This window comes from Scomber scombrus, chromosome 2 (assembly GCF_963691925.1).
Source record: "Scomber scombrus chromosome 2, fScoSco1.1, whole genome shotgun sequence".
NCBI lineage: Eukaryota > Metazoa > Chordata > Actinopteri > Scombriformes > Scombridae > Scomber > Scomber scombrus.
Window position 1 is genome coordinate 25,268,302 of NC_084971.1, and position 19,405 is coordinate 25,287,706.

Here is a 19,405-nt window from a genome sequence, read left to right on the forward strand (position 1 = left end):
ACCTGCTTCCTTTGTAGTTAAATGCTATTTGTATTATTACTGGGGTTTTTTTCCTGACCTGCATGAATTTATATTTTTGCTGCATGTTTTCATAATTTCAAAGTCCTCGCCCTGAAAATAGATTTAAAAAACCCAACAATTACTGACAGTGTAACTACAAGCAGGTTGAAGATACGTCACTGAATAGCGGCTGTTAATTCATAAAACAAGTAAAGATATTAAAATAATTTTCGTTTATTCCTCACAAAAAAAAAAAAAACGTAGATTAGAGAGTGAAAAGAGGGAACAAAAAGCGTAACTTTGGGTACATTTTTAGTAAAAAAAATGTTTGTACAACAAAGCTATTATGCTAAGCAAAATTAAAAATATTAAAATTAGTAGAATATGTTAGTTTTTCAATTCAGTCTCTAATTTGTACCAAAGACATATTGAACATTTTTTTGCACATTTTAAAGTTTCAAACTGTTGTATCTGTCTCAACAAATATTGATGTAACCTTTCTGTGTTTAGATTGGATTGTGGTTTTAATGGTTTTATAATTAATTAAGTATTCAAACAGATAGCTTTTAATAGGTTTTCTTTACTCTGCTGCTGCCAGCTGGGAATGGGCTCAGTTTCAGTAGTGTCACGTTTTTTGATTAACCTGCCAAACCTTTATACCTTTATGCAATGCAGGTATAAACAGCTAACCTCAGTCTACGTGTGTGTGTGTGTGTGTGTGTGTGTGTGTGTGTGTGTGTGTGTGTGTGTGATTTTGAATACCTATGATATGTGATGTGGGGGCGGTGTGACATCAGGTGGTCTACCTGTGCGTGTGTGAGACAGTGAATCATACTGGAGAGTCCCTGGCAGAAGCAGCATATGGTCCAGTGGATTAAGGTATTACGCAGTGATGCAGGTGACTGAGAAAGCCTCCTCTAATCGCTGATCTGCTAATTGATTACCTAGCCAGCGGCCCTAACCCTGAACACTAAAATGGCAGCAACTTAAAACCTTCAATCCTATTGCTTGGTGTCATCCTCCAACGTGACCACTCATAGTTATACATGCAGTACACAAACAAACCACTTTTAGGTGCAACTCCAAACATCCATCAATGGGTTATGGGAGCAAGAGAGCAGAGTCTTTGTGTGTAAATGTGTCCTTGTTTATGTGTGTGTGTGTGTGTGTGTGTGTGTGTGTGTGTGTGTGTGTGTGTGTGTGTGTGTGTGTATTGATTACTTGGCAGACCTGATCACCTTTTTATCACCATGAGCCCAGAGAGGATCACTTATGATATCTATTGATCCAGTACTTGCTCCATTAATCTGCTCATAACAATATGAGATCAACGGACCATCAATGCAATGCAGACCTTTTGAGCACATGACCTTTTGACCCCATAGCGTGTTACCTGAGGGCAGCCACTTGGGGAGGAGTGACTTTTTTGGGGGAAGATTTGTAACAGATTCACAACAGCTCCAATGTGCAAATATTTCCTGCCACAGCGGTGTCTTTGAGGTTTTTTGGACTTTGTTGTTTAGTTTTTGATGTAGAGATAGGCTCATGGTTCCCAACCTTTCTGGCGTGGGACCCTTTAAAACAAAGAAATCTGTACTTGTGAACCATTGACACCGGTTACAGCCTCTGCTCACATGAGTTGTAAGCACTTAAACCAAAGAGTTAGCTTTACTTCTCAGATGTTTCATTTAAAGGAGTTTTTTTAGAGACCAGAAGATGTAAGAATATCCAGTATTTTACAGAAAAAAGGTGGAAATGTGAAAAAATTAACTATTTTATGTAACCAAAACATTATACATTTGCCTTTTTTATCCCTTTAATGAGCTTATAACCCTTGACATATATATTGGAACCCTTGGAGGGGGTTTCTGACCCCAGGTTGGGAGCACCTAAGCTAGACTTCATACAAATCTGACGGTTTGACCAAATACTGACTGCTACTGTTAGCTCTCTACAGACATTATACACTACTATCACAGCTATCAAAACTGATTCTGGGCACTGATAATTGTTATTATAATGTATTATCATCATATACTTAGACCCAATCCACTGTCTTTAACTCCAATTCCTGCTGCCACATCTCATAGTGGCATTGTGATGGATGTCCATTACAGTAAAACAGATACTTTGCTTTCTCTTCACCCCAATTGACATGTGTCAGTCAGAGATTTTGCCACACCATGGTAGCCCCTCCTTTAATATCATTGGCACCTTTATGGCCAACATATTAAAAGAACTTCTTTAACAGACAACCAATTTAGTTACTCATCTGTAAACTTTTACCCAATTGAGTTTCTACATCATAACATACAGTGTATATATAGTGTGATTTAAAAGTACACATGCAGCCCAACCCTAAGCCACACTCTTAATATAGTAGGTAACACCTTTTGCTATGTATAGACTAGATTTATATTTCCAGGTAGCCTATACTGGTCATCTTTGGCACAACCATGTCCTCTGGAGTGAAATTTGTGATCCCTACGTTAATGCTTTGGGGTCAGAATTCTTACATAAAATGCATAATGTGTCCCTAAATACATTTTCAGTGGCAGTACACCTGAGGTTTCTAACAGGTTTCTAATCAGGTGACTGAACCTAAAGAGTATTTGAGAAGCTGTTGTAACACCTGTTATGACCACACTCACATTTTACATAAGCCTGAAAGGGGTTTTAACATGAAATTGAGAGATGTGTTTATCCAGAACGACTTATAATAGTTATAATAATTTGTGTTCCTCATCATGAGAGAGAAATCCTGTGAAAAAGGAGCAAAATAAGCGCTGGAGATGGAGACAGAAGGACGGGGGATAGGTTTTGGGACTATGGAGGAGTTAATCTCACCTTTGGGAAAGGAGTTGGGTTGAATGACATAGAGAAAAGCGTGGACCATGTGGAAGAGGATGCCCACGGCTCCTGGCTCGTAGTAAGCGTGGGTATCATAAACAGACGACGGTACAAAACCAAAGTCCAGCGGCTCCACCGGCGGAGGGGACCGCTGTCTGCGGGAGTCCGCCCGCACCTCAGCCGGGAACCCGTCCCTCTCATCGGCCTGCTGCTCGCCGCTTGTGCCCCCCCAGCAGAGCAGCAGGACGAGCCACCTTGTCCACAACATGGCTCAGAAAAGACAAGTCCAGCTTCGTAAAGCAATAAAACAGCTAAAAAATAAATAAAAAAAGAAAGAAAGAAAAGAAAAGAAAGAAAGCCCCAGTTGCGCTACAGTCCAGCGGGGCAGATGGAGAGAAGGGGAGAAGAGCTGAAGTGAGAGGACACCTGCCGTCCCTCCAGGTGGTTTTATGGTTGTTGTTTTTTTTAAATCCCTGCAGCGCACCGACAACCGTCCGGAGGAAAAGTTTAATACTCAACATCCACTGGAGGAGATTCAAGCAGCTGTTAGCTCCTGGTTTGTGGTAGCGGACTCCTAGACATCTTCCCCCCCGGACTCCCGGAGATCTTGGACAGCTCGGTGCACCGGCGGCTCTCCTCTCTCTGTGCGTAATCCGCGTGCACGAGAAAAACACATGAACGCGCGTACTCATTGAAAGCTTGCCAGGTGCTTTCTCTCTCTCTCTCTCTCTCTCTCTCTCTCTCTCTCTCTCCCTCTCTCTCTCTCTCTCTCTCTCTCTCTCTCTCTCTCTTTCAATTTCAGTTTGTACTATTCGTATCAATCAAGCAATCAATCTTTATTTATATAGCACCTTTCATACAGATTAATGTAGGGTGGATTAGGGTAATGTGGGACATTGACTAATGTGGGACAACTAAGCTTCAGTGCATTTATCTCTTTTTCTATTCAGTTATTTAAAAGCTAACTAGTATATGCCTAAATTCACGTGAACTAATGAATACATTTTCAAATGAGAGATAAATCTTGCTTTATAAGAAATGACCTCCCTTATAAATCATGAAAAACACCTGAACCTAGATTTTGGTGCTTAATGGGTACACTTACTCCAAACAGTTTAAAACATTCGTTAGACAATTAGAAAAGTAATCATAAAGTAATCAAATGTAATAAGTTACATTACTTTGATTAAGTCATTGAAATAGTTGCATTACTTATTACATTTTAAATGGGGTAACGAGTGATCTGTAACCTAATTACATTTTCTAAGTTACCTTCCCAACCCTGAAGATAAGATGTGTCTTTATTGATCCCCCATGGGAGAAATTCAAATTGGCACAGCAGTATAGTGGAAAAAAGTAGCTGTTTAAGGGTGAAGGTGATCAAATAAATCAAATAAAATACTATATACAGTAAACAATCGCTATAAATCTGCAATATGTACATGTGCAATATGCAGAAGTTCCTGAGATTATATGCATGTGTGCAATGTCCCTGGGATTAACATAGTAAGGTCTTTTTTAGTGGGAGTGGGAGGTACTGGGAGCTGTGGTGTTGTCTGTCTGATGGCTGATGGTATGAAAGAGCTCCCCAAGCACTTTGAGGCACATGGCTGGATGAGTCTTTACAGTTGATTGACAAGCTGATAAAAAAACAGAATTATATATTATACAGAATTATAGCTATGTTAAGGATCCCCTACAAACATATATTGTGATGCATGTGGGAAGGCAGGCCTATGTGTAAAATTTATTTTAATTTATTTAAGAATAAAATTGATTCATAACACTTTAAAGGACTGTTAGGACTAAGGGAAAAATGGCACCAACACACCATTTGTGTTATGGTCACACAGACTAAAGATTAAAATTTAATTTTGGGCAGGTTTTTGGACTTAATTTCAGCATCATTCACTGTTCACACAGCAGGGTACAACCATAGTTTTATTACCTCTCCTTTTGTAGGGGCAGCATTAGATGTAACAAGGTTATATTACAATTTATTGGGATTTACAGGAGCTTTTGTAGTCTAATATTTTTGCTGCAGGGGCCAGATTGGGCCACTATTTGCTGACCACTAATATGCTTTGTGTTGCCAAATAGAAAAAGTAGCAAAAGGAAAACAATAGTTAGTGGTGAACAGAAACTAGTTATATAAGAAAACAACTACAGTATGAACTGCCAACATTAAAGAAAATAATTTTAAATATAGGCTTTCTTGTGTTCCCTATTATTGTTTTATCATCAGAAGCTATACACTATCATCTGATACAGATTTCTTAGTCTGATGTGAAAAAAAACTGACTAGGTTATCTCTGCGTTGCACTGACTCGGGCTGTTTCTTAAATTTCATAAGTCTAACAATTAACTGAATAATTGTCTTTTTTATACTCAGATTTGCTATATACATCTTGTAAAGTTTGGATCATGAGCTGGACAGTTTTTTCCCGACCTTTGTAACAGCAGCTGACAAAACTTAACTCAAGAACCACTTATTTGTTCTGGACCTTTCAACCATATCACTGTATGTTCATACTTTTCATCAGTAGGAGCTCTTTAACGCCTTCTCATTCATTTTGTCCAACATGTAAAATATGCTTTAGCACTATATACATGATAATGCCAATAAAGCACATTGAATTAAAGAAAGAGAAGTAAATATTGCAGTGAATGATAGAAGCTACTGTTGACATATAACACACTGTTGTCAATCAATTACTTTAAATACAGGAACTCTACACAGTACTGTAGTTTATCCTTTCGCTTTTTATACTGTGAATATCTGACAATTTAAGATATATTTGACTTCTAGTGACATACTCTTTGTAAGTATGTCTTATTTGTGGGAGGGTTTTTTTGGATAAATGGGTCTCCAGATGCATAATTAGAGAAAGTGTTGCTGTCTCTGGGTCTCTGGGGGCAGAGGGAACACATGCTGTTCTGTCCATAATGTCGTGTTCTTACAGCTAGGAGTAGACATAATGACAGTGTGTGTCCACTACTACACCTGTTCACCTCTACCGTGATCACTGAACAGCTGGCCTTTAGCTCTGTGGCTGAACACAGACAGTACATGGTCAAGGCTAGTGAGATTCTGGCAAACAGAAGCCTTGTGTTATAAAAAGGGGGGGAAACCACAATCAGTTAAAAAGTAACACTAACTTGGGAGTTGTGCAAGTCTTGAAAATGACTTTGAAGTTAGTGAAGTCAGTGCTCCCTTTCGTCTCTGCTCAGCTCAGTCACTTTACATGAAACATGACATGGCACTGGTTACACCTAACCTGTCTACATAATCAGGAAAAGACACATCATGAATGCAGAAGCAGATATTTTATCAGAGTTGGACTTTCTGGGGAAAAAAAACTCCCCCCTGTGTTAATGTGTGTGATGACAGACACCAAATCCAAATGCCCATTCAGGGGGAACAGTGGACTGCTGTGTCTGCTCTGTGAACAGAGCCTGCAGTGACTCCTTTCACCGAAACACCCGTCACTGACACACACACACACACACACACACACACACACACACACACACACACACACACACACACACACACACACACACACACACACAGTGAGACATTCACATCACATCAGAAAGGGTTACAAAACAAAATCTTGTTTTATTCTCCTTCTACCATGTAGAAGACGCTTTACACACAAGGGTCGTACTTGGAAAAATAAAAACAGTGAAATACGTTTCATACATGTAGTATGTCTTAAGAGTGGCAAGATCCATTAATGCACTGCAAATGACCTATCTCTCTCTCTCTCAGACACGGTTCACACTATGACTGTAGTAAGATTGCACTTGTTTCTGGCTTCTGGCCAGGCACTACAAAGCAGAAACAGTATAGGTAGCTTTTAAAGGTATTTTTGGATTCTTCCCAAGTCAACTGTATGTTAATAAAATTCTCATGTCATAGTTATGTTTAAAGAGTTACTGGTTGCTGTTTTCTAGTTCTTCTTTACTATTCTCTGAGTGAAAAATCACAGAGCAGATCACATGTTTGCAGGTAAAGTCTTAAAGGTCACCTGAAGGCTCAAGACACAGCTGTAAAGGTTGAATCACCTCTAAATAATAAACAGTAAAGAGGAAATTAAGCACGCTGCTACCATGTGAAACAGTGACTTTCATTAAGAAGGGAGGTGTAAAACTAAACTGCAGAGAAAGGTGTAAAGGTGTAGATGCTGTTCAACAAATGAACCAGTTAAATTATACTGTGTAGTGCTCACCTCTGCTGCTGTAGAGGTATAAATACATTCAGCGCACACTACTACTAAAACAGTCTACAGTTAGCCGAGCTAGCCGCCGAGCTAGCCGCCGAGTTAGCAGCAGAAAGCTCTCAAGCTGCGTTCACACCAAAAGTCTGACGTGGAAAAAGTCACTTGATCATAAATATCAATTTTTGGATCATTGCTTCATTTGCGTTTGTGACGTCGGGAGAAACTCGCTGCTGATTGGATATCGCGGTGCGATGTCGCCTGAAAAGTTCAATTTTTCCAACTTCATTCGCGTCGCCTGATATGAAACCGTGTGTTATCGCGCCATTTACATTGATTTTCTTTGTAGACAATTCACGTCAGACGCTTTTGGTCTGAACGCCCCATCAGAAGTTGCGTCCATGTTTCTGGCATAAACTGTATTTAAGAAAGGTTTCTGGTAGAGGTGGTGACTTTGATTGACAGGTGACACATGGTAGGGGGCGGGGTTTCAGCGTACTTGGCGGGCACTCCCACAGCGTTTAGGAGCAGAGAAAGAAGCTGATTTGTACACAACTTTGAAGCCTAATTTCATATATTTCATCAATTTTTTTAATCATTCAAATTTGGCAGGATGGTTAACAACACACTTTTCTGTGGTATGTCAAACCCAGAACACATATTTATTCTTACTTTACACAGACTTTAAAATGTCTGATCTCCTGTTATTTAGAGGTTATTCAACCTTTACATCTGTGTCTTAGTCTTCACATAAACTTAAAGATTTTAACAGCACACATTTCATCTTTTTCTTATCGCTGTCGAGAGAACGTTGAAGAATTAGGAAACATCAGTTGATGCTGCGATGCCAGTGTCACACTGAAAGCGACAAAACTAAAATGTGAGCAAGCACACAACGGTGAAACACAAAGACACTTCTTCAGATCACAGTTCCCAACATAAGAAAGTTGCTGTGTGCCTGTGTTGTTGTCATGACTATCTGTAGGCTACATGCTGGAACGAGGAGGGTGCACATGAAACATATTGATAAGAAACTGATTTGAAACAAAAAAAAATCACTTGAAAATTAAATAGTTTCAAAACTTGGCGTTCACTTCAAATTAACTTCTAGTGCCTTTATAAACAGGCGCTGTTTTATCTCAGTGCCTTAAAGTAACAATATCAACACAAATGGCATGATAATAAAACCTCCAAACTTTACCTGTATCTAAAAGTTAAAGTCAACTCTGACCAAGCCGCGAGTGAAGACAGTGCACTCATGCAAGACTGTACTTAGTGTTATTGCTGTCATAATTAAAACTGGCAGACTTTGGCTATGGACATCTGGGCTCGTCACTGTAACTCAATTCAAACAGGTGTGTGTCTGCACAACGACTTCGAGAGTTCAACGATGTGTTAATGTGATTGTGAGTCTTTGACCTGCAGCTGAATGCTGTCAATTTTAGAAAAAAATGTCTGAGATTTTTCATAAAAATTCATTTCAAATATTACATATTTTCATAGTTTTTGAAAAAAAAATAAAAATTGACAAGTTTTGTTCTTTCTCAAAACAACTCCTCACTATACACGATTGTGCTTTTGAACACACACATACACACACACACAAGCACACAAACACACACACTCTCGCACAGTCCAGCTGTAATGATCTTATGATCACACAGAGACACATTTTGTACATTTTGTACAGTTTCACAGATGAAGATTTGTTTCTCTCTTCGTCCTCTGCTCCAGCTGTGCATGCCAGTTTCCCCCCCATCGTTGTCATCAGTGTGCATGTCTGCAGGCTGTGCAGACTCGCCATGACAACCACAGCTACTTCTCAGAGTCTACCTGGTTCACAAGACAAGGACCGGACCAGCTGGAATGCCTGACGTGGCCTCTTCTAGTAACAGCTTTATGCCTTGGCTGGTTTTGTCAGTAATAAATTAATAAATACTCCTGGGGTCAGGTGAACGAGAATAAGTCTGCTTTGAGCATGCTCCCACGACCCGTGTCTGATCCCTGAACCTTGCTGTGTTGCCAGGACACTGATTGCTTGTTCCTGTGGCATTTAGTCAATTCGGTTGCCACAAATGGTGAAGCGGTCTATCTCCAGCAAGTCTTTCTTGGGCGTTCTATGTTTCAGTCCGTCCCCTTCCAGTCCCGTGTCGGCATTGATGATTTTGTCATCCTCCTCCTCGTCAGGCGTAGTTAGGAAGGTGTCCGAGTCGCTCTTTGGTATTGTGGGGGCGGCGCTCTCTGCCACGTCTGCAGGCTGAGGGATGACGGATGCCAGAGATATTCCTGCTTTGTCGACTGTGGGTTCTGTTTGAGAGAGAGTGGAAGAGTTTATCAGCAGAGGAAAGTGATATATACGTAGTAGAAATTTGATATTTAGGAAAAGAGGCGATAAGCTGTGTGCTGTGCTACCTTGTGGTGGTGCAGTGCTACCATGTTTTGTCCGGTGAGCTCTGGAGTTTACACGGCTAGAAGCGGCGGAGGGTGGAGGGTCGAAGAGCTTTTCTTCCATGTTGGCCTCTTTGACGAACACACAAGATGTCCCCAGCAGAACGATACTGTTGAGCACCTTCAGAGTGATCGTCCTGCTCACAAACACACACACGTACACAACAATGTGGACACAGATTTTTAAGTGAAAATGAGCAAAATGAAAACTGAACACAAACATTAAGAACCAGCAGATATGAGGGTTCATAACTTGGAAAAGACAATTTGACATTTACCCCAAGTAAAACAGCAGCACACACATAAATGAGAGTGAACCCTGGATCTTCACTGAGCTGGTCACTACTCTGATCAACTGACAAAAAAAACAGAAACACATTATTACATTTTTGTGTATACACTACAAACACTAGATCATACACAATATTAAAAGCAGTTAATGGCATCATAAAGTGAAACTGACCAGCAGAGCTAAAGGAAGAGGGATGAAGCCCATTCTTCTGGATACTGAGTCGCTGTAGTCTGTATAAGCCTGAAGACACATTTAACAGATTATTAAAGAAACCATCAACAAGCAGCATTGTTCTTCTTTCTAAAGTAATAAAACAGTCAATACACAACATTGTTTTAATCACATTATGACGTATCAAGTTAGGACAGATGAGTGGATATTTCCTCAATTTAGAGAAAAATCAGTCTACATGTTTCATCTTCTCTTTAACAAACTATGTTTAGCTTTCAAACAAATATTATGATTAGTGGTGGGAAAGCACTCACAGAATACATGATGTAATGGAAAAACTCCAGTTTAAAGGAGGGATGGGCAGCATGATCATATACACTGTGAGACTATATAACTTATTCTGTATAGTTATATTGTTTTTAATTGACCCTGCTTCTGTAAAGCATCTTTGAGTATTGTTAAAAGCACTCTACAAATAAAATGTATTATTATTCTTATAATTCTTCTTCGTATTATTATTATTATAAATGTAACTTTAGTTAGAGACTTTAAGATAGGCGTACTGTTTTGTTTGATTTTAATTGATTTTTCTCTGCGAAGTCTGTGAAAGGCATTATATAAATTTAACTTATTATTATTATTATTATTATAATAACAGTTTGTACCGAATTAGCCTTTTTTCTAGTATCTCTTTATCATATTTTTGCATCAATGTGATTAAGTTTTTCGGATGGGTAATTTACTGGATTAGACAAAAACAGACATGTGGCTATTTCATCTAAAATACTATGGAAAGAGCTCCACACACTGCATCTTAAGAAAAAAGAAACAGAGAAAACACAGGCATTGAGTCCATTTCTTTAGTTGCAGTGCACAGAGTTCTCTGTCACTGTTATAAATGGGTTTTACAGTTGATTTTCCGAGAATTCCCACAATATTAGGGGATACATCTCTCCTGCCAGCAGAGCTTAGTAAAGCAGTGTTTGGTCTGGCAGTAACAGGGGGGCTTATTTTATGTAACTGGAGGAGACCACACAGACCAGACAAAGACATTTTATTTTGAAAATGTGATTACCAGGGTAAATTAGCTAAATCTGGCATACGTTTCTGACAAGTTTAGGAGAGGGTTTGTGGTACTAGTTAACAGAATATAAAGGAATATTGGGGTGCTGGGGTTATTCTTTCTGACTACCTTATAGTTGTGTGCTGTGTGTTTGTTTAGTTTTGCCTTTTTTCTCTGTTTTGCCCCTTCATTTTAATATGTCACATTTTATATTGTGTATTTTTGTAGTGTCAAAATATTAAAATAAACATCAGTAAATGTCACAGATATATATCAACGTTGCAGTATATAAATTCATAAACCGTGACAGAAGATTTTATCCACAGTGCACACCACTAGTTGAGAGTTTATCAAAGTCTTATGGCTTCAGACTTAATTTGACTCCACCATGTATTCTCATTTGTTTAGTTCAATACAGAGATGGTTTTGCATTGTGTGTCAGGAGCACAGAGCAGGGTGAGGTCATGTATAGTAAGTATGGTTAAATACAGTATTTCAAACATGCATTACAAAACCAATACTTAAATACAGTGCCACATGTCAGTACATCATTTTCCTGCTTACTGACCCCAAGTTTCAGAAACCCCACCACCTTTTTCCTCACATATGTGCCTTTTATACAGCAACATTCTTCAGTACAGAAAGCCTATTTAGGTCAAATGGAAACATAATAACTCAACAGACTTCTTTTTGGGACACTGGCACAGTTGAGATTTGAATTTATTGCACTTACATTTTTCTGTCGACTGCTGACGAGGTCAAAGGCAAGGCTGGCTCTGTATTCACCGTATACCTGGGAAGTGACACAGGGTATAACACTAGTCAACCAAAGGAGCATAAATATATCTAACAGTTGTAGATTTACTGACTTGGATAGACTGAGGACAGATATATGTGGGTTATATAAGTGACATTTAACACAAAAACAGTGTTTCACTCATTTGTATACTTTCCAACCGTAAAGCTGCCTGTTGGAGCCTCATAATCTGTTAATCTACTTATTAGTTGGAGTTGTGGGTGAGGAAATGTGAGGGTGGAGGAGGCTGTAGTGAAGGTGAGTCAACGAGAATTTTTTAAAAAGGGGTGTAAAAAGACAAATAGCTATAATTAGCACACATGGTTTAATGTGGACTGAGTCTGTGGTTGAATTGCCAACTACATGCGAATGAGATTTGAGTGATTAGGTTTGGCAGCGTGGAGATAAAAGGGTTAATCCCGTCCTGTGGAGTTCGTTTGCCGTTACATAACCATTGTGTCAACTCCTTAAAGGAAATCAAAGAGGAGAGGGGAAGGGAAGGAGGTGGGAAGGAGGTGGGAAGAGGACAAGGTCGGGATGAAACAAGAGAAAATGGAGAAATGGATGACGGCCCCCTAAACTGTCCCTGAGAGTGGCTGTCATAGCCGTCAATCATGACATCACACCTGCTTTTTATATCATCAAATTAATTAATTAAAAACAAACTTTTCAGAAAATGAGCACTTGTACAAACATTAGCATGATAAAAAAAACTACCTAAAATGACAGAAACTACCTTTGGAAAAAAATTATTTGATGTGTACTTTGATATTTTAGTTTGGCTCATGTCCCAACCATTAACATAAAGGGGGTGGAATTTATGACTATACTGAAGCCAGCCACCAGGGGCAATCAAGAGGTTTTAGCTTCACTTTTGGGAGCTGTCATGACACCCATCTTTACATACAGTCAGCTTGTGAAGTCACAGTCTCAAGCTAAAACATCCAGAGCTGATCATTGTCATTATTAGTTATTCCCATTAATTATTAATTAAGTGAGCAAACTCAACCTGTTGATGAAGACTGTAAGATTTGCTTTAAAGCTCAAGAAAATGGTAGGATCTTGATTTAGATTATTGTGTAAAATTGAAATCTACTCGTGTGGTTTTTATTAAACAACATTGCTCCCTTAGTTCCCACATTTGTGAAGACACTCACTGCAACCCAACCAGACAGATAAACTTGTAAAAGTGTGCAGAAAGGACTCACATCGGCACTGATGTCATTAAATTTGGTGATGAAAGCGTGCTTGACAACGTCCACAGCAACCTCTGAGCATATCACCATGACTACATCAGGAAACAGCACCCACAAGTGGTCTAAAAAACACATGAAACATTGATCAGTGACATTATTCAGTACATATTAATTATGAATTATTAATGAGAGCGAGTCAGTGAAGGCTAACAGCTGAGCCACAGAGAGAAGATCTGATGATGATGATGATGAGTGCTGTGATGTACACATCTGTCTTAAACTGTAGGTACAGTAGCTGTGTAGATTTCAGTGATGTTATGTCATTTGTGCAGCACTGGGGTCGTTACCTGGGTTCCACGAGAACTGCTCCATGTTTCTCAGACAGACGATGAGCAGGAGGATGTAGTTGGTGAACCTCTCTTTTATGTCTGTGGGAAACAAACAAATCAATCCTGGATTAACCTACTTTGTATTCATTGCGGTCGAGCTCGATTCTGTAAATTTACCTTGTACTTAACCACCAAATTCAAAGAGTGAGATAACAGGATGCCCAGAGACTGCTGATTTTGTGTCACATATTCATCTGTTTTATGTATTATTTAACACTTACCGCTATTCGACATCTGGAAAAGGTTGTTCTTTTCAAACTTCTTGAACACGCTTCCTTTGATCTCCACAAACTGCACAAAGACAAAATATCCTGGATCAACTCATGCTGCTGCGTGTACTCGCTCAATCGCATTTGTCTGTGTGCTTTGTACTCACGTTGTTTGACATCATGATGGTGAGGAGGGACTTGTTGTGGGAGTTGAAGGCTACATTAAGAGTAGTGGCCTGAACCATGATGAGGATGGCATGAAGAACTGGATATGAACTTGTTGAGGGAAAAAATACACTCTGGACTACAGTAGTAGTAAGTAGTGCTCACATTTGAGAAGCTGGAACCAGTTAATTTCTGACATTTTTGCTTAAAAATACTTAAATAATTACACCTACATATCACTGTTAGATTTGAGACGTTTTCTACTTTGTTAAGATGGAAATAAATTCATATACACTAAATGGATCAGGGACCATTTTTCACATGTGATAAAGATTTAACATTTCCTGCCTTCACTATTTTTAGTTAACTTCCTGTATTTTAATAATTACTTTTATCTATTCGCGCTGTGAACATAACTACAAATATAATAACTTTTTATTTCACATCAGAGACAAAACATTTTGTTGTGTGTGTATTTTGTTTTGGTTTCTTTACACAGTCTGACAAAAACAATCCCAGGTCGTTCTCAGTGAGGATACAGACGTAGAGCACAGCCATGAGGAAGTGAGGAATCACGCCTATGTGCGCTCTCTTCTTCTCTTTCGGTTCTGTGGCCGTCCAATACAGAGCGTCTAGGATGTCCTGGCCAAAAGATGAAAACAGGCGGTCCGCCACCTGACAACACAACCAAGGGGTTGAAGAGAGGAGGCAAAAAATCAAATGAGTATGTGGCTGCACAGCACCATCATCAGAGCTATTACAGTAGGAAGTATTATCTGAGTCAGTATACCTCTAACATGTTGTAGATGATGTAGAGTTTGATGACAGACTGTCCCCTGATGAGGTGGTACATCATGGAGTAATCCACGTAGCTCATCATAGAGTAGCACAGCACCATAATGAAGCCTTTCAGCACATCACACACCTGAGCTGGCTGCAGCAGGCGGGAGCCACTGAAACACAAACACACACACATTACAGATTAAAAAATATTTACAGGGGTAAGTCACACGAACTGACAAAGCAGGTTATCATCATCTGTTTAGTCTGAACAGTCAGAGAGAGCTCTACTGCCCACTACAGGTAAACAATAATACTGCACTGATTGTTTTAGTTTTCTAATCTAGATGTTTTCCTATGAAGATGCTCACCAAATATTATTCTTCAGCATCTTATTTTTTCTTTTCTTCTTACTTTTTTTTTGTATTTTATTGCATGAATGCCCAGTGTAGATTTATATTTGCTTACATATGACAGCATTCATACTTCAAACTGTCTTACTATCTTTATATATTTCACCATGAAGAGAAAACAAAGAAAAATAAATCATAAAAAAATGGAATAACTGTAAAATGTTTGGTCATTAAAATGATCCAGTGTGCAAGGTGGCATCTTTAAATTGCTTTTTGAAGACATAAATGACTAAAATAAGTTCTAGTAATATAAAACAAAACAAAAACAGCAAATCCTCACATTTAAGAAACTAAGATAGAAAACATTTGAATTTTTTCTTAATAACTCACGTAAACTTGCTTAATGTTGTTGTTGGTTATATTTTAATTGATTGACAAATTGATTCATTAACTACTTGTTGCAGCACTAAGTTTGTGCAGATGTTTAAATACATCCAGGAACAGACTATACGCTCCTCTGGGGTGGACAACATAAAAAACAGGAAGACCTTACCATAAGATAACATAACATAACATAATTCAATGTGTTAGCAAGCAAGCTAACATTATTTATTTAGTGATTGTCAAAACAGAAGTTATATATTGCTTCACAGGAAGAGTAAAAGGGGAAAGATGGAAATACATTCATTCAGCTTTTACAATAATTTAGATTTATTAATACGGTGCCAAACAGTATTAATTAAGTATTAACAGTGTTCATTCACATTCATTCTAATTGTTTAAGTCTGTATAGTGTATACTGTATTGTTTATAGTGCTGTTGAACTGGATTGACATGTACGGTAAAGTTTATTGTATATAAAGCAAAGTCAAATCAACACCAACTGTCAATTGTTTAAATTAAGCTTCTTCAAGAGAAAAATCTTCTAATTGTTGATCTAATATTGATTATTAATGTGGTCGATGATTCATTAAGAAACTTAATTATATATGTGCATCTTACCCGAGACCACAGCATGGCAATGTAAGGAGCCGTAATAGGGCCAGCAGCACCCTGAGGGGCAGCAGTGTGAAGACGTAGAGAAAGGCATCCAGACAGAGGAAGAAGCCGAATGTCATCAACTAAACAGAGAGGACGAGAGAAAAACACAGAGGACACATTTATTTATTTGGTAACCATTTTTTTGTCTCAATTTTTAATTTTAATTTTAAGTTGATGTGTTTACTTTCTCTAACTCCTTGGGGATGCGGAGGCAGGTGTAGACCCTCTCTCTGCGTTCGGTGTATTTGGCCTCATTGTGTTCCAGGAAATAGCCTCTGGTGAGCTCAGTAGTTATAAACCTGACCAGAGACAGATCTGGAAACACACATGGATGGAGACAATACATAGAAAAGTTACAAATAGACCTTACAGCCTTCCGCCTAAATGGATCTATATCATCTTGTGACCACATGATGCCAAAGTCACCATCACCAGGCTCATATAGGATACTTCACCTGCCAGTGATCTCCGTCTCTGAGAAACACACACATACACACTTTTGTGATAAAAATGACTGATGATTTAATTCATACGTTAACAGTGGCTCTTAAATTCACCTTCAACCAAACAATTGATATCAGAATTACCTACACTATACGGCCAAAAATATGTGAACCCCTAAAAAGGATTAATGCACATGTCATAACAACACCATGGGCATTAATGTGTTGCTATAAAAAGCTATGCTCTTTGGGGAAGGCTTTCCAAAAGATTTTGGAACCTGGCTGCGGGGATTTGCTCTCATTCAGTCACAAGAGCATTAGTGAGGTCGGTCACTGATGTTGGCCGGTGAGGTCTGGTGATGTGTCGGAGAGTGTTGAGGTTAGAGCAACAAGTAGAGAAAACAAATTCTTTATGGACCTCCCCTAACTTTTAACACAAAGTTGGAAGCACACTGTTGTTTAAAATATACACTATTTGACATGCTGTTGAATTAGGCTACATCATTTCACTTTATTTGCACTAAAGGGCCTTTCCAAAATCATGACAAACAATGCCAGACCACACGTACGGTATTTAAAAGATTTCTAATGTGACTAAAACAGCTAGAGGGGAAATTATTGAGTAAAAGAATCCAGGCATGGAGTGTTGTTGTTATTGTTTTGGAGTAGCTGTTGTTCCGTTAAAAAAACCCAGCTAGAAATGATTAAATTTATCATATACTGTACTGTGCAAAGGTTTTAGGCACTAAAAGTAAAGAAAAATAATGCCATGAATAGTTTTTAACCTCATACTAATGCAGAGAAAAGCTCTGGGTAGGTTGATACAATCATCTTTGAGAAGTTGCCACAGTTTTTTGGATTTAGGCTGTCTCTTCTGTCTCTTCATGTAATCCCAGACTGACTCGAGGATGTTAAGATCAGGGCTCTGTGGGGGTCATTACCATCTGTTACAGGACTCATTGTTCTTCTTGTCGCTTGAAGCAAGTTTTTTTTTTAATAACTCTGGCTGTGTGTGTTTGTTGTAATGCTGCAGATTAGATTTGATGCCTCCTTGATGGTATTACATAATAGATAAGAATGTAAACATCTAAGTGCCAAAACTCTTGCACAGAAGTGTGTGAGCCGTAAATTACAGATACAGCTTGTACAGTGTGAACCAGTGTGTCCTGTTTTTTGGTGGCCAGTTTAGGGGGGGGGGGGGAGATTGGAAGAAAGGAGACTTGAGTAAACATGGGGCTGTTTTATTGAACAATACAGAAGCTTTTGCCAGACAGTTGGAAAGAGTAATGTCTAAAATATCATTGTGTGAGTTAGTGTGAGGATTTCCGTTAACTGGAAATGAAAGGCCTTGCCCAAAACCACAACAAACACCCACACAGATCAGCCGTATATGAGCAAGGGGTGTAAACGTAATCTACACGTACCCACTGTGCAACTGCACCTTGGCAGCAGTGCTATGTTGCTGACAAACATCTGGTAAAATCTGGATGAACGAGGCACATCAGCTACCTACAGATACTTTAATTCAAATCTCTAGCTGAGGTGGAGGCTAACACTTCATCCTGGCAACCCAGAGCTGCACCCACTGACCTGCCTGTAGGAGCAATTGCGTGCTTTTAAAATCACTACTGTCACAGATAACCACACATGTCGTTCACTAACGCTATCCTAATCGAGCTGCGTTGCTCCAAAATAAAAACAATCACTTGTGCAGCTAGCCGACGCTGGCAAACTGGATATGTGTGGCTGTGGCTAGCTCTCACCTGACAGGTTTCGTCTCCGTCCCTTATTGTTGCCGTTTTTGTCGTTGAAGCTCAGTGTCTCCGTGACTCCGTCCTTGTCGATGTTCGTCTCTGTTTTGGCAGCCTTCCTATCCCTCTCCCTGTCCTCCTTCTCCTTCTCCTCTCCCGGACCTGTCGATAGCGAGTCCGCCATCTTCGCCAAACGGTCTCAGCTGCTGCCTGGGAGACTGACATCTGCGTCACACACTCTGACATCATCACGCATGTAATTGCGTAAAATTAGCCAGCAGGTGTCGCCAGAGCTCAGGGACCAAATTTCACACAGTTTGTTTTGGTTGATTGATTGAATTCTTAATTAAGTGAGGTTCATTAATTGATTTTCGCCTAAACATCAAGGTTAAAAACAAAGTACGACAACTTGAAATGTTGTAACCTAGTTTTTACTTTAACTTTTAATAAACCTTTTCTCTCTTTCACTCTTATTTTTTGTTCTATTATTAATTTAATTTAATTTAAGTGAATTGAATTTTCAATTATTTTATTTTATTTTATTTTTTAAAATGTAATTTTATTTTATTTTTTGTTTTATTATTATTATTTCTTGTTTATTATTTCTAATTTATTTTATTTAAATTTTCTAAATATTTTATCATCTTTATTTTCTCTTGCATGCATTGGTCTCAGTTTGTGTCTTTTAATTTGTTCTTTATTTTTGTTCTCTCATCGTTTTTATTTATTTTCTGTATGTTGTTCTGTCTTACTATCAGCTTGTCAATCAAATGTAAAGCACATTGAACTACACTAGCCTCTATGAAAGGTGCTATATAAATATAGTTTGACTGATTTATATTTTTTAATGTATACTAATTTTTAACAATTATATATAACATGTTGTTTTACATCAATTTCTGTCTCAAAGAAAAATGAGCTAAATGTGAGTAAAGTGAACTAAATATTCAAAACATATCAGCCGAAATGTTACAATTGTCACACCATACATAACTTCCTGTGGTTTCACGTCTTCATTGTTTACATTCTTACTCTGGTTGTAATGTTTGATAATCTGTCAGTTTAAGCTTCAATGACTGACTGCAGCTCAGTTTATCTGCACTTGTCTTAAATGCAATATGAAGAGAAAAGGCATCGTTTCAGGTTCAAGATGGAGACAGAGCTGTAAGTAATCTCTATAGTAAGGCATTTGATAAGAGGGCAACTGGAACACAGTGGTATCCCAGCACATGTCA

At 38.6% G+C, this 19,405-nt stretch overlaps 2 protein-coding genes across 6 annotated transcripts in view; both read right to left on the reverse strand.

The window, feature by feature from the left end:
- The window catches only part of prom1b (prominin 1 b), a 34,015-nt gene extending 30,535 nt beyond the window's left edge, over positions 1-3,480 (reverse strand). For all 5 annotated transcript variants that reach the window (XM_062433323.1, XM_062433314.1, XM_062433305.1 and 2 more), the window contains exon 1: positions 2,848-3,480. In XM_062433323.1, coding sequence (XP_062289307.1) covers positions 2,848-3,118 — 271 coding nt within the window. In that variant the 5' untranslated portion in view covers positions 3,119-3,480. The remainder of the gene's footprint in view (positions 1-2,847) is intronic.
- Positions 3,481-6,424: 2,944 nt separating this feature from the next.
- tapt1b (transmembrane anterior posterior transformation 1b) lies at positions 6,425-18,354 on the reverse strand. Its single transcript, XM_062439571.1, has 14 exons — positions 18,183-18,354; positions 16,161-16,291; positions 15,938-16,056; positions 14,593-14,755; positions 14,342-14,477; positions 13,805-13,902; positions 13,650-13,719; positions 13,387-13,467; positions 13,052-13,161; positions 11,781-11,840; positions 9,985-10,053; positions 9,800-9,876; positions 9,486-9,658; positions 6,425-9,380 (listed from the first exon to the last, which is right to left on the reverse strand). The coding sequence occupies exons 1-14, from the start codon at positions 18,352-18,354 to the stop codon at positions 9,127-9,129; spliced, it is 1,713 nt and encodes a 570-aa protein (XP_062295555.1). The 3' UTR covers positions 6,425-9,126.
- Between the last annotated feature and the right edge of the window lie 1,051 nt (positions 18,355-19,405).